Source organism: Alligator sinensis, unplaced genomic scaffold (genome assembly GCF_000455745.1).
Source record: "Alligator sinensis unplaced genomic scaffold, ASM45574v1 scaffold280_1, whole genome shotgun sequence".
Taxonomy (NCBI): Eukaryota; Metazoa; Chordata; order Crocodylia; family Alligatoridae; genus Alligator; species Alligator sinensis.
This window is the reverse complement of record NW_005841835.1, coordinates 5,800,790-5,814,375: the sequence shown is the minus strand read 5'-3', so window position 1 is coordinate 5,814,375 and position 13,586 is coordinate 5,800,790. Positions and strand designations below refer to the sequence as shown.

The window sequence follows — 13,586 nt, the reverse complement described above, 5'->3', positions numbered from 1 at the left end:
CGCGGGGGCTGCGCTGCCAGTCGGACCGTGGCCCCCGTCACTTCTCCCCAGTGACGCCGGGGTCGCGGGCCCGGCGCTGCCGGGAGCAGCTCGCAGCAGGGCAGCGGCCTGAGCGAGCCGGGCTGGCGCAGCGCAGCCTTCCTGCCCCGCAGCCGCGCCCTGCAGTGAGACGACATCAGGGGACCTCAGACCCTGCCGCCGCCTAAATGTGGCCCACAGAGCTCCTTACTGGTCCAGAAAGCTGGTGGTGGGAGAGTGGTAGTCAGTAATCCAGCCTCCTCCTCTCCTCCCCAGCCCCCACAATTCCCAAAACCTAAGCCCATGCAACCTGTTAGAGCCTGACTGTCACCATCCCCCTACCCCTGCCATGAGCTGGGCCACCCTGGCTTCCTCCTCCTTTCCCACCTCTGCCCCCCCACTTATGGATCAGAGCCTGGCCACACCCCTCCTTTCCCATCTCCAGGTTGGGGCTGGGCCACCCTCCCTTCCCCTGTAGGGCCATGTTTGCCCTGACCTAACCCCACCCCACTCCCTTCTGTGCAGCTATCTGGTGATCAGGACCACTGGCTGGATCTGGCCTACAAGTGGACCCAACCAATCCACAGAAAAAAGGTCGAGCACCACTGGGTTAAATTACTGGTAAATTGGAACCCCCCTGCTTGCCTGCTTCAGATGTTTCCCAGGATACTAGTTTAGAACAGCTATAATTGACTGAGTTAGATGATTGGTGTTAGACCTGTTTACTACAAAGATGTCATAGATTCATAGATGTAGGGTCAGAAGGGACCTTGCAGATCTTCTAGTCTGACCCCCTGCCCCGGGCAGGAGAGAGAACTGGGCTCAGATGACCCCAGCTAGGTAATCGTGCATCCTCCTCTTAAAGACCCCCAAGGCAGGAGCCAGCACCACTGATATCAAACTCATCTGGGCCCATGAACACCCTTCCTGCCCCACATGTTGGATCTAGAGCCTTCAGTGGGTTCTGTGTTGCATGCAGCACAGATCTCATAGCAGCAGGGGCCATGGGTCCTGGAGTGCATGCCATGATACATGTGGTGTCTGCCCCATCTGGACTGCATTGCATATCTGGGATCTGCAACATACACAGTGCCCCTGGTGGCTGCTCCAGGAGTACACTGTACACAGCACCTGCTTCAGCCACTTCAGGACCTTTGCTGTATCCCAGATGAGCTGGAGTAGGCACTGTGCATGGTGCATGCCCCAGAGCTCCTGGGATGAGTGCCATGTGCGGCGTGTATCCCAGTCTCTGCGCTTGGGGCCAGTCCTGGTCAATTCAGACCCAGGGGTGGCACTTGGGACTGGATAATGGGGGCCCACAGGTTTATATTTGACACTTCTGATTTACTAGGAGTAAATTTAGCTAGTGACAAATGGGTAGCTAGTAGTTAATTAGAAGCTATGTTGGGGCGAGTATTTTTGTATTTGGAGATTTATTTTTTAAAAAGGTTCTAGAAAACGTGCTTTAGATCAGCGTTTCTCAACTGGTGGGTCACGACCCAGAAGCGGGTCTCAAGAGTATTTGAAAGGGTCACAAGGAAGTTCCAGAAAAACCCACGAAAGCATGGGTTTCCTCTTGCAGGCTGGCAGAGTTCCAGCCTGCAAGTGCTGCTTGGGACGATTGGAGGTAGTGGGCACACATGCATCTGTGCTTGCAGACACACGTGGCCAGTTATACAGCAAGGCTAGGTCATGGGAACAGCCCCAGTGCTGGGCGCAAGTAAGTGTATGGGGAGCGGGGATGGAAGTTCAGGGGACTGTCGTGGGTGGGGAGTGCCTGTGCGTAGGCGCTGGGAACAGTGGCTGGATGTGGGGCTGCAGCAAGATACGGGGAGCAGCAAGGAGAAAGGTACTTGGCCCTTCAGTGGCATAAGGAGGCAGGGGCAGTTCTTGCAGCAAGGAGCTGCGTGCCTGGGCAGGTGGCATGGGGCCAGTGCCCATACATCCAGGGGCCTGTACTCACTGCTTGTACTCAGGCCCAAGCAGGACAGAAGTAGCTGGGGGCCCCCTCCAGCAGGGCTGGGGTGGGGGCAAGGAACTGCAGACCGAGAGTGAGGGGCACCAGCATGACCTGGGCGACAGGGGGTTGTGGCTTGGGGGTGAGGGGGGCTCTGGCTTGGAGGTGGGGGCACCAGCAGAGAACTTTGGGTCAGGTACTGGCAGGGCCAGGGGGTGTGGGTTGGGACAAGCCATTGATCTTGGCAAATGGGTCCTGGAACGGAAACGGTTGAGACACCCACTGCTTTAGAAGATGTAAAGGCAACCAACCAGGTGCAGGAGAGAACTATATCAAGATAATTTAAACTTACACCCCATGTTCTTAAACACCTTTCTTTATATGAAAAAAGCTCCTGGGCGTTTAAGAATATGAGGGTAATCTTAGCCCCTAAAAAAGCTCCTGGGCGTTTAAGAATATGAGGGTAATCTTAGCCCCTAAAAATAGGTAAGGTTGAAAACTCACCCTTTAATCTGCGAGGAGCTTGTGTTTTGTCTTGACATGGTCTCTTTATCATAAGTTTTCTTCAGTTGATTCAGTATATAATGAAATGAGTAAGAATTTCTTCTTTACTCTTGTTACAGTACAGTTCCATTAAGTTTTAATGAAATCTACAACATAAGACCAAGTTAAAAAATATCCAATCCGGTGTCTTTAGTATAAGGCAGTGGTGGGCAGTTTGTTTTTTTGGGGGGTTGGGGTGGGGGGGACGATTTAAGGAGTTTTGGTGAGCTGGTGGGAGGGGGTGCAGGCAGGGTGTAGTCAGTAGGGTGGATGGACCATAGACAGGCAAGGAGTGGCATCCAGGAGCAAGACAGCTGGAGCTGGGGACAATGTGGGGCCCAGGGCAGAGCTGTGATCTGCTCCCTGCACGTCCCTGTGACAGGCATTGGTTCCACAGGCAGGGATGTGTGGGGAGTGGATTGTGGCTCTGCCCTGGGCCCTTCCCCCACACTTTCACCACTCCACAGTCTCTCCTGCCCACCATGCTCCAGGACAAGGCTCTCTATCTGCCTGCAGCCCCATCCCATCGGGGGCTGGAGGCAAGGGACTGTGTGCCCTGCCTGCAGGGCTCCTGGGCTGGTCTCTGTAGAAACCTTGCCCACCTGCCCAGACAGAGCAGGGTTCCCCAGCAGGGGGCCAGGTCTGGCAGGCGGTGGCCCCACAGGCAGGCAGCAGCCTGAAGGAGCCACTGTTGTGGGGACTGCTGGGAAGCTGGGGTTAGCAGTCCGCGCCTCGCCACATATCTGGGGGCAGTAGGACCAGCTGCATGTGCCACAGCCCAGACTGCCCCCCATGCCTGGGCTGGGCAGGGCCAAGGGGCTTGCCATGGGCTGGATTTATTATGCAAGCCAGGTGTTGTCCACCCCTTGTATAAGAAATGCTTATTCAAAGTCCCTACGATGTTACTAGTTTTACTATTGGGCCATCCTAGTCAACTATTTAATTTGTGGGTAAGGGGGTATGAAACTTCTATTAGTAAGTATCATTGCTTTTTTTTTTCCTTTTTAATACTATATATGTATGTGTTTATATAAGTATAATATAAAGACTTTGTAAACACAGTATTCAGTATTATGCCATCATGGTGATTGGATTGTATTGGAAATAGAGGGCTTATTCCTTGCAGTATTACTGTGTGTGCAAGACTTGCATGCTTTGCCCTAATTACTGGTCTTTAGTGGCATCAGTACAAATTTTCTCATTATTTCTTTGTGGGTTTTTTCTAGAATATGCTTTTAAGGCTATAAACCAGGGTGGCCTTACATCAGTAGCTGTTCGTGGGAAGGATTCTGCAGTAATTGTAACTCAGAAGAAAGTCCCTGTGAGTAGTATCTTTTAACAGTCATTTCTCAATGTTGGTTCTGTGGCCCTGAAGTAGAAACCATCTTGTTGCCATTCAACCGGTCCTGGTTTCCTTCTTCTTTGGTACTCAGGCATCTTATCCATCACTGCAGTATCATGGTACTTTATTTTCTTTCTGTAGATTTCTAAACCACCCAAGAACATATCTCTTTAGCTATTTCTGTGCTCATAGGTGACCCAGGTGATTGACACTGGGATTTGCATACGTGTCCCCATCCTGCTTAGCGTGGTTTTAGTATGTTCACACTCTTCCTGCTCTTGCTTGTAAATGTCTGGAGGAGTATCCTCTGGTACTTTTGCTAAAATGTTCTAAGTTTATTTTCCAGGCAGGAGTGTCAATTGCAGGTGACCTTGTCTGTTTTGGTGGGAAGCTAGGGTGGGATGAGAAACAGGGGAAGAGGATTGGAGGACTGTTAGCAATCAAGTGATGTAACCTATGTCCTCACTCACTTTGAAGAAGATAAGTTTATCTGTGATAACTGATGACATTTCCAATTTATTCCCCATCTTAAAGCACCTCAAAATCTGGATTATAAAGATTTTTGTGCAGGTGGAAAGGATTAAAGTTGAAACTAATTCTGTAGTGTCAATGTATCTTTGGAAGCCTGGGACCATTCAGAAACACATTTTTTCTCAGTCCTTCCATTCTCTTTTCGTATACTGGTTACAGAACCCTGACCTGTAAACCAATCAGTGATACAAAGAATAAACATCTGACAGCACAGTGGTGCTGGGCAAAAAACCCCCATGAAAAACACTTTAAAATTAGGAATGGAATATGTTAGGGGATCAGATTTTTGTGCCCTCAAAAGGTCCTTGTGCGGGCCTCCTCCCAATCCCATCCATGTCGCCATGTGCGGGCTGGGAGCGATCCGGGCCCTTTTTCGCTCTGCGCGGGCTGTGGCCAGCAGCCCGGGCATGCTGGATTGGAGAGAACGGGCGACACGCTAGAATTAGGCACGGACGCGTAATGGTTGATTCAAGATTGTTTACTTACACCGAAGATGGTCGCGGTGTAGGCTGGACAGTTTCCCAGGCACAGCTCTGATTAAATCCTCGTTTGAGGACTACGACAAGCTTGGGTCTCTCTCACGAAGTTTGCTAGGCTCCGTGGATCCTTTTATTCACTCACTCACACGAAGTTTGCTAGGCTCCGTGGGTCCTTTTGTGCGCAGGGAGAGGGATATGTCGAGGATTGTGAACGGCGACGGGGAGAGGCTAGAGACTGATCAGACCTCTGTTGCCTGCTTGAAATGCGCTGGTGTCCAATAGGCTCCGCAGCGCTTAGAGATCTTCACACAGCGTGAAGTCTCCTCCTCCTGGTGTTCGTGGAGTCCTCCCTTGTGGGGGTTCTCCTCGGAGTTCTCCAACTTGGGCGGAAACCACTCAAGCTTTTTATATGGCTAGCAAGCCAATCGCTAGCCGCCACGTGTGAATAATTTCACGCAAGCCAATAATGGGGCTCGAATTAGAATACAAATGGCGGGAACTCTTTGCAACGAGCATTTCTTAGCTGCAAAGAAGAAATGCACACTGCAAAGAAAGCTACGAATTGGCGGGAAAATAATTCAGTGGTGCCAAAGCACACACAAAAACAAAAATCACACCCTTGGGTTGTGACAGTCCTCAACTTCCCTAGTCAAAAACTGGCATCCATCACCACTTCTGGCAAAGATTGCTAGCTATCTTCTCCTTCCTTTGCTATTTATTATAAGTGAGCATGCAAATGCAGAAGTAAAAATTCCTCTCACTTTGCTGCAGAAACAAAACACCAGGAGCACATAGTGGGAGATTAGTGGTTCTGTGCAAATATGATATACTGGAACTCTTTCTCATTCTGTGCTGTGAAGTGTTGGGAAGCAGTTTGAGTCCTAAATTGTAATCCCAGGTTCTTTTTTCTGCATTATTTGTATTTTACTCTTGTATGTAAAAGGAGGGGTTCTTTTTTATGCTGCTTCATTATTTTTGTTTGTTTCTTAGGACAAACTGTTGGATTCTAGCACAGTGACCCACTTATTCAGAATTACTGAAAATATTGGATGTGTTATGACAGGAATGACAGGTATTTAATTTATCTCTTATTTAGATCATTGCAGTTTTGTAACAAACCCTGTTGTGTTTGTTTCATGTTTTGATATTTGCAAACTCGAGACTCTTAAATCCAGGCTTAGGAGTTGCTTTTCTACAAACTGGCATTTAAAGAAGTTGTTCTTACCAATTTATTGGATCAAGACTTCTTAAGCTACAGCCTGGAACATGTTATTGCTAGCACTAATCAGCGATGCAGTGTGTTGTGTGTTTAAGGATTGTCTCAGCTTGTTTAGTGGAAGATGAGAAACAAGTAAATACTTTGTCTTTTATATTAGCTGATAGCAGGTCCCAGGTGCAAAGAGCCCGCTATGAGGCTGCTAACTGGAAATACAAGTATGGTTACGATATTCCAGTGGACATGCTGTGTAAAAGGATTGCAGATATTTCTCAGGTCTACACACAGAATGCTGAAATGAGACCTCTTGGATGCTGTAAGTAATAAGGTCTATACTTTGCTCTGTATCTTCGTTAAACTAATTTTCTGCATATAATTTTTGATATCTGAAGAATTCTCACCAATTCTTCATATTGTATAAAATGTGAGTGTTATGTGAGGAGCTTTGGGGTTTGACAGTTTGAGTAGGGATTAGAACCTGGTTTCTATCCTTGATTCTACCATTAACTATCTGAACCCAGGAGTAGTGTTATAGCCATAATGACTCATGCAGCAATATGCAGTAAGCAAGATTCTGTTATTAAATAAGTTGTCTTCTCAGGCAAACCACTTGACCTTTCTTTCAGTTTACCCTTCCCTAACATGCATGAAACTACTTCATCTTGGCTTTATGGGGCTGCTTCATCTGCAGGTTTTTATAAGGTGCAAAGTACTGCTTTTGTTAAAATAATGTTCTCACACATGTTTAATATGTATTTGCAAAGAGTACTTCAGAAACATTGAATTATTTGTGCTAATTATAATAATAAGTATCAGTACTTCCTGCTAGTCTTTGTTTATGGTTGCAACACAATTTGCATTAAGCTTGCAGCTATCTGAAAAGTTCATCTTTTGCACTGAAATTTTCTATGCTTCGCAAAGTGATTTTTTTTCTTTTTAATTTGAATAAAGAGTCATATATTTGAGTTACGAAAGAACAAGTGAAAACTATAGAAATTGCTCATTGTATCTTTTATCAAATGTACAGCAAATAGTTAACTTATTCCTTGACATAAATGTAACCTTCAAGATCTTTTTTCATAGAGGATGGTTTTGATTTGCCTTGTTTTCAAATTGCATAAATAGTCATACAGCAGTTATGCTAACTCTACAAGCATAAGGGGACATAGATACATTTAGCATGTATTCACTTTTCAATTCCAGGGACTAAAAAGCTCATGTAATCATCAAATGGGTTTGAGTTAAGATGGGATTCATTGGTGCTGTCTCTTTTTTCCATTTTATTTTATTTTTTTTATTAGAAATGTAAATGGGTACATTCATATAAATGTCTTCTACATTTACTGACTACACAGTATGACTTTTAAGTGATGGTTCCAGTGCTGTCTGATAGTATATTTTCCCACATACCTTATACACCTTGTTTCTGGAATGCAGAGAACAATATTTTTCCAGAGACATGGTGTGGAGCTGGCTTTTTCATGAAGGCACAGCACAGTGCTATAAAATAGCTGCTAGGTCTCTCTCCCAGCCAGCAAACATGGGGGAGTGCTGTCCAGCATTAAACCTTTCATAGCTGCTCTTGAACTGGAACCACTTCTTGGCAAGCTTTATCCCATAACAAGAATATGGGGGATATGTAAGATTATGGTTTATGCCAATAACTAGGAAATAGAACGTTTTACAAATATATGTTGCTGTTCCTATACAGCATGCGTAGGGACCTGCTGGCTGAAATCGCATGTGATTTTCATGGGACCTGTGATTTTGGGCGGGCTCCAGAAAAAACGGCTGGCTCCACAATTTTGGCAGACTTGCTGCAAAACAAAACCAAAAAAAAACTTACTGGCAAGCAGAGAAGAGGCTGGGAAGCCCTGCAGTCTTAGAGCAGGAGGAGAAGGCAGGGGGTGGGGTTGGTGTTGGTGTGGCCACCACCTTGTCCCTGCCCCCACCCCCTGCCTTTTCCTCTGTGCTCCAAGACTCCAGGGCTTCCCTGCTTTTTCTCTGCTTGCCAGGAAGTTTGTTGGGGGGAGGGGGGGGTGTCTCTTTTGCAAGAAGTCCATCAAAGTTCCAGAGTCCACTACTTGGAAATGGTCCAAAACCATGTCTGAATTACCCAGATTAAGCCTTGGGAAGCCATTAATCCACACTTAATCATATGGATGAATGGCTTCCCTGTGCTTAACCAGGATAATTAAGCTATAATTTTGGGCCATGTGGCAATCTGCAGGGAGGGGTGGGACTGCTGGAGCCCCTCAGCCAATTGGGTGGGAGGGAAGGGGGGAGCACCACACTCAGTTTACGAAATTGGCAGCTGGCCCCAGGACCTACCCAAGAAATTGACTGGCTGCTGCCTCTGAGTTTGGTAGACCCTGAGACATGCAGTCTTCCCAAAAGTTATCCCTCCAAAATTGAGGTGCATGTCTTGAACAAGCTATTGTAGTACTGTGGTGCCATCTGCTACACTGATATACATCTCTCTTGCTTGCTGATAAAGGAAAAAAAAGGGAAGCCAACAGCCATCTTGTAGCACAGTGTCTTAATTCCTTTATGCCTCTATGCAGTGAAGCTCCGATGAGAAAAGGAAGCTTCTCTGCTTAAGGCGTGTACCCCAATTTGGGAGGGCTGGCTTTTGGGGGAAGTTGTATTGGAGTAAACAAAGTACTTTTGTTAACCACTTCTGTTTTCTAGTTAAATGTGGAGTCCAAAGTGTTATAGAATATACAGGATAAGCAGTACAGCTGAGTTAACCTTGTTACCATGTATTTGTATTTCCTGACTTTGGTTCTGTGAATGCTCAATGCTGCCTAACAGTTTTTCTCTTTAATGAGTGGTCCAGTTTGGATGGGATTAGAAATCTAATTCACCAGGTACGAAATTCAGTTTAAAGCAATGAAATGCCATTGAGAGGTATGTTAGATTAGAGAGTAGGGAGAAATGTGTTCTTCAGAATAGTATACCAAAGAAAGTATACCACAATACCTGGCCTGTTTCATACTAGAGGAGGAGAGTCTTCATCCTAAATCTAGAATCCTCAATCAGTTGAAGTCTCAATGTTTTCAGTACTGCTCAATAAATGTAAATTTCCTTCTCTCTTAAAGGTATGATTTTGATAGGTGTTGATGAAGAGCATGGTCCTCAGGTATACAAGTGTGATCCTGCAGGTTACTACTGTGGGTTCAAGGCCACAGCTGCAGGAGTCAAACAAACAGAGTCAACCAGCTTTCTTGAAAAGAAAGTAAAGAAGAAATTTGACTGGACTTATGAGCAGACAGTGGAGGTAAGCCACTAAGAGGACACCAGAGTAGGTAAAAAGTGTTTATATTTTTGCTGTATGACTTCACATTGTGAAGAAATCTTTAGTAAGCACTTCCTTTTTTGTGATATGGTTGATGTCACTGCCTTGGTAACTAGCTATTTCCATTTTTAAAGTCTTTAAAACATTGTGCTTTGAGAGAATAATCAAAGTTTAGTACCTGATTCTGCTAAATGCTTATCACTATTTCAGAAGGTTTTTCCTGTAGATAAATGGGGTAATTGCATTGTTAACTACTATTTAAGATGCTTCATTCTGTGCATAATTGGAAAGTCAGACGCAGCAATATTATTTGATTAAAATGGAGTAAGCCATTTGTCATCTCAATACCTACAGACTGTAGGGTCCATTTAAAAATACTCTTAATCTTCTCTCTCTGTCTTCTGGATTGGACATAAAGTTTTCCTTCCTTTTTTAAAAAGAAAAAAAGCAGTGAAATCTAAACTTTTATCTTCCCTTCCTGTTCTTAAAATGTTCCCTCTTATGCTGGCACAGTGGAATAAAGTGTTTTACTTGATTTATGAATTTTCAGTACTCCTGGCCTGGTGCTGCACATTCACCATTGCCATTTTTTGTGCTGCTTGCTCAAGATCCTCCCCTGTGGAAACCAAAAAATTCTGTCAGAAGAACTTGAATCCCCACTCTATGGAGCAAGTCATAAATAATTTTTCAGCTTTTGAAACAATCTTTCTGCTGAAAAGTGCTTTAAACTAGACAAATTACATTCTCAGTTGTTACTGTTACAAGCTGGTGTTGTGCCCCATGCCTCTTCCAGCAGTAGTGACACAACTACCATCGTGGTCAGGGATGCATCTCTTCAAATATAAGGACATAACGTTATAGGGCTACCAGTAGCAAAACTGACTGGATGATGTGGATTTTCTGACCTGGATTTGGCCGGAGAGAGGCAGGATTTACTAAATGTACATACAGTATATATTAAATTAAGGTATAGCAATTACATTGCTGCCAAAGGATACCAATATAAGCTGTTATGATGCAGCTGTTATGCCTGCCTGATTCTGTAGCAATAGAAATACAAGGTTTTCAGAGCTACTCCAATTTTAACTCTGCTTTATCTAGGGCTAAATTAGATTGATTTAGCTTGCTTATACTTCTGCAGGCTCATGCAGCTGTAACAGAGGGCACTGACAAATGTGCAGGTCCCCACTGTAACTCATGGTGCTTTGCAGGAAGTGCCATGACTTATGGTGTTTCACCCTGAGCCAACAGTCATTCACTGTTGGGTCTGGGGGGTTGGTGGATTGAGCTCCAGTTTGGACTGTCTGCAGCTGCTCTCCCCCAGCACCCTTTATATTTCTAATGTATAGCACTGCAGTGTTTTAGAAGCAAACATTTAAATTAAACAAGTTCCAATTCCAGTCAGTTAATGGAAATATTAATTTTGTGTTTAGGGATCTGTGAAAAGTATTATCAAAATCTGTGCTTTATGTTGACAATTTTCACTATCCCTTCGAAAGTTTATGCATCAACCAGGAACCAGGAGTGTGCAAAGCAAAAGCAAGAAATAGGATGCTATTTTGGTCCTTTCTTAGTCTTGTAAGGCTTTAAATGATAGTGCAGTAGGTATGTTTTGAATAAAATATTCATGATTTTTTTTCCTCTGACCCTGCACTGAAGGCCTTGCCCTCTGTTAATCACTTTTGTTAACAATTAATGTCATTCCACAAAAATAAGCATTCTTATGCATTTAATTTAAATAAGAAAATGTTCATTGAGGGTTCTGGGTGCCCTAACATACCACTAGTAATACAGTTAAATATCAGCAACATCTGAAGAACTTGGCCAGTTAGTTCATTCCTTCCCATTCATCTGTATGGATGTATACCCTCCACATTAAGATTATGACCTTACAGCAGGGTTATGCAAGAAAATATAAATTTGTAAAAGAACAATTTAAAAAGCACCTGGAATAGTAAAAACCGAAGATAAGGTAATAGTCATGATTAAATAAATCTTTTAAAATTGCCCCAGGTAAGATTTGTTGTTTTTTTTAAACCCACTCACACACTTTGGGGGTTTCTTGATGAGAAAATGCAAGATGCACTTGTTATGGTGTTCTTGTAAACCATGCTTTCAAGGGAGGAGAAGAGACTGAATTTTATAACATGAACAGTAGATAGAAAATGATTTTCTGCAAGTGTTTTAGAGAAAGGAAGGAGTTAACTTGAATTTGAGAAGCTAGACGTGAAAATATTAAGTTCAACTTTGAAAAGCAAGTGGTTAAACATTTTTCTTTTCCTATCTTACTTTTAGACAGCAATAACCTGCCTGTCTACTGTTCTGTCCATTGATTTCAAACCTTCAGAAATAGAAGTTGGTGTTGTTACGGTTGAAAACCCGAAATTCAGGTAAGTCCAAACAACTTTATTAATTAGCATCTGCTCTTCCAGTTGCACTAATGGCTAATTTTAACTTTGTCCCCTTTTATACAAGTAGACTTTAAAACAACAAAAAAGAGAGGATGGAAATGTAAATAAGTAAGTAGGGGTGCACCGCTAAAGATATTTTGGGCCGATACCAATGGCCGATTTATTAACGAGCCATACTGGCCGATTACTGATCCGATTGCCAATATACAGCCTGGTAGCTTGGCGAGCAGTGTCTGGCTGGTAAGTCTGTTGCGGGGGGGAAGGGGCAGGAGGAGGGGAAGGGGGGAAGGTAGATCGAGGCCCCCCCACAGTGAGGGAGAAAGGAGGCTGGGGTAGGTCCCCTGGATCTGTGCTCAGGGTGAGGGTGGGATGCCACTTCAGGCTGGGGTTGAGGGCAGCACTGGGCTCTTCCCAGTGTGGGGGTTGGCCCAGGGCAGTGCTCAGAGCATGTGGAAGCCCTGGGAGGGGGGCTGCAGGGGGGGCTGTAGCCACCCCAGAATTTGCTGTAGCCCCTCAGAACCCCCCAGCCCAGCCCTGTACCTCCCCCCTGCCAGGAAGAGCCTGGCACCACCCCTGGTCTCAGCCCACAGCAGCAGCCCACCTTTGCCCCATGCACAGATCCGGGGGGGAGGTGCATGCCCCCCATGCCTCCTATGGGGGTGGACGTAGCATCAGGAGCAACCCTCCCCTCAGCCCCGGACAATCCACTAGTGGCTCCGTCCTGTATCCTGCCCCAACTGGGCAACACCTGTCTCTGCCCCAGCTCTCCTCCTCCCTCATTGTGGGGGACCTCAATTGCCCCTTCCCTCCTGCCACCCCTTTCCCCACAACAGACTTACCAGCCAGATGCTGCTCTCCAAGTTGCCAGGCTGGTTGTGTGCATGCTGTCGCTGTGCACATGCACGTGGCATTTATCGGCAACATTATTGGCCACATTAGCCAAAAAAAAAGCTGATTTGCCAATAATGTCAATTTTCCTTTTATCAATGCCGATACGATATGGACTGATATATCGGTGCACCTCTATAAGTAAGCCCATTTGTCACTTCCAAAGTTTGGGGTGGAATAGAATTTGACTTTCTTTTTCCCTTAGCAAATGTCTTGGTTTTTTTTTAATTTGTGATGGCTCTGATTTGAGGCCCAGTCTATGCTACGAAAGTCTTGTGTTTTTTTTGTTTTTAGTTTAAAGGAAAAAAAGCTTTAAGTGGCGATCTGAAATCTTTTGGTGTATAGTACAGACAGATTTAGTACATTCAAAAAAACAAATTGCCCCTGACCTGTAGTCCTCCCCATTGATACTGATCGTGGTGCTCATGTACTCTTAAGAGTGTTTTGCAGTGGTAAACTGTGTCTCTATTAGGTGGTAAATAGAGTTGAAAAATACTGTTTATTAATACATGTTACTATTTCTAAAAAATAGAATTCCTTGTATAAATGATCTTTGACTTCTTCTTGAAGAGTCTGTAGATCGTGACTTCTCTAGCACATAGTTAATACGTTAATGGTGCATGTAGTAAAAATACAGTTTAAATTGTTTAAACAAACAAGTTTCAAATTGCTTGAAGAGTTAAGGGCTGTCAGTGCCTTTGACTCTGCTGGCAAGGCCTTGGGTCTCTTCCTTCCCTGATCCTGTGTAGGATTTTGCAGTTCTTGGTTCTTTGGCTGGGATGCAGCTCCCTGTATACTAATCATATGGATTTGGTTCCTCCATGTCTTCCACTTGGGACTTAAGACGAGGAGTGACTGCAGTGACTGAAACAGCCTTTTCAAAACCAAAATATTTTTAAATCT

At 44.7% G+C, this 13,586-nt stretch overlaps 1 protein-coding gene across 3 annotated transcripts in view; it reads left to right on the top strand.

The window, feature by feature from the left end:
* Window positions 1-13,586, top strand: part of PSMA6 (proteasome subunit alpha 6) — a 25,134-nt gene that overhangs the window by 765 nt on the left and 10,783 nt on the right. For 2 of the 3 annotated variants that reach the window (XM_025201536.1, XM_006015368.3), the window contains exons 2-6: window positions 3,745-3,839; window positions 5,861-5,942; window positions 6,247-6,402; window positions 9,188-9,366; window positions 11,680-11,774. In XM_025201536.1, coding sequence (XP_025057321.1) covers window positions 3,745-3,839; window positions 5,861-5,942; window positions 6,247-6,402; window positions 9,188-9,366; window positions 11,680-11,774 — 607 coding nt within the window. Of the gene's footprint in view, window positions 1-543; window positions 640-3,744; window positions 3,840-5,860; window positions 5,943-6,246; window positions 6,403-9,187; window positions 9,367-11,679; window positions 11,775-13,586 lie in introns of all 3 variants that reach the window. The other variant, XM_025201546.1, reaches the window with a different exon arrangement.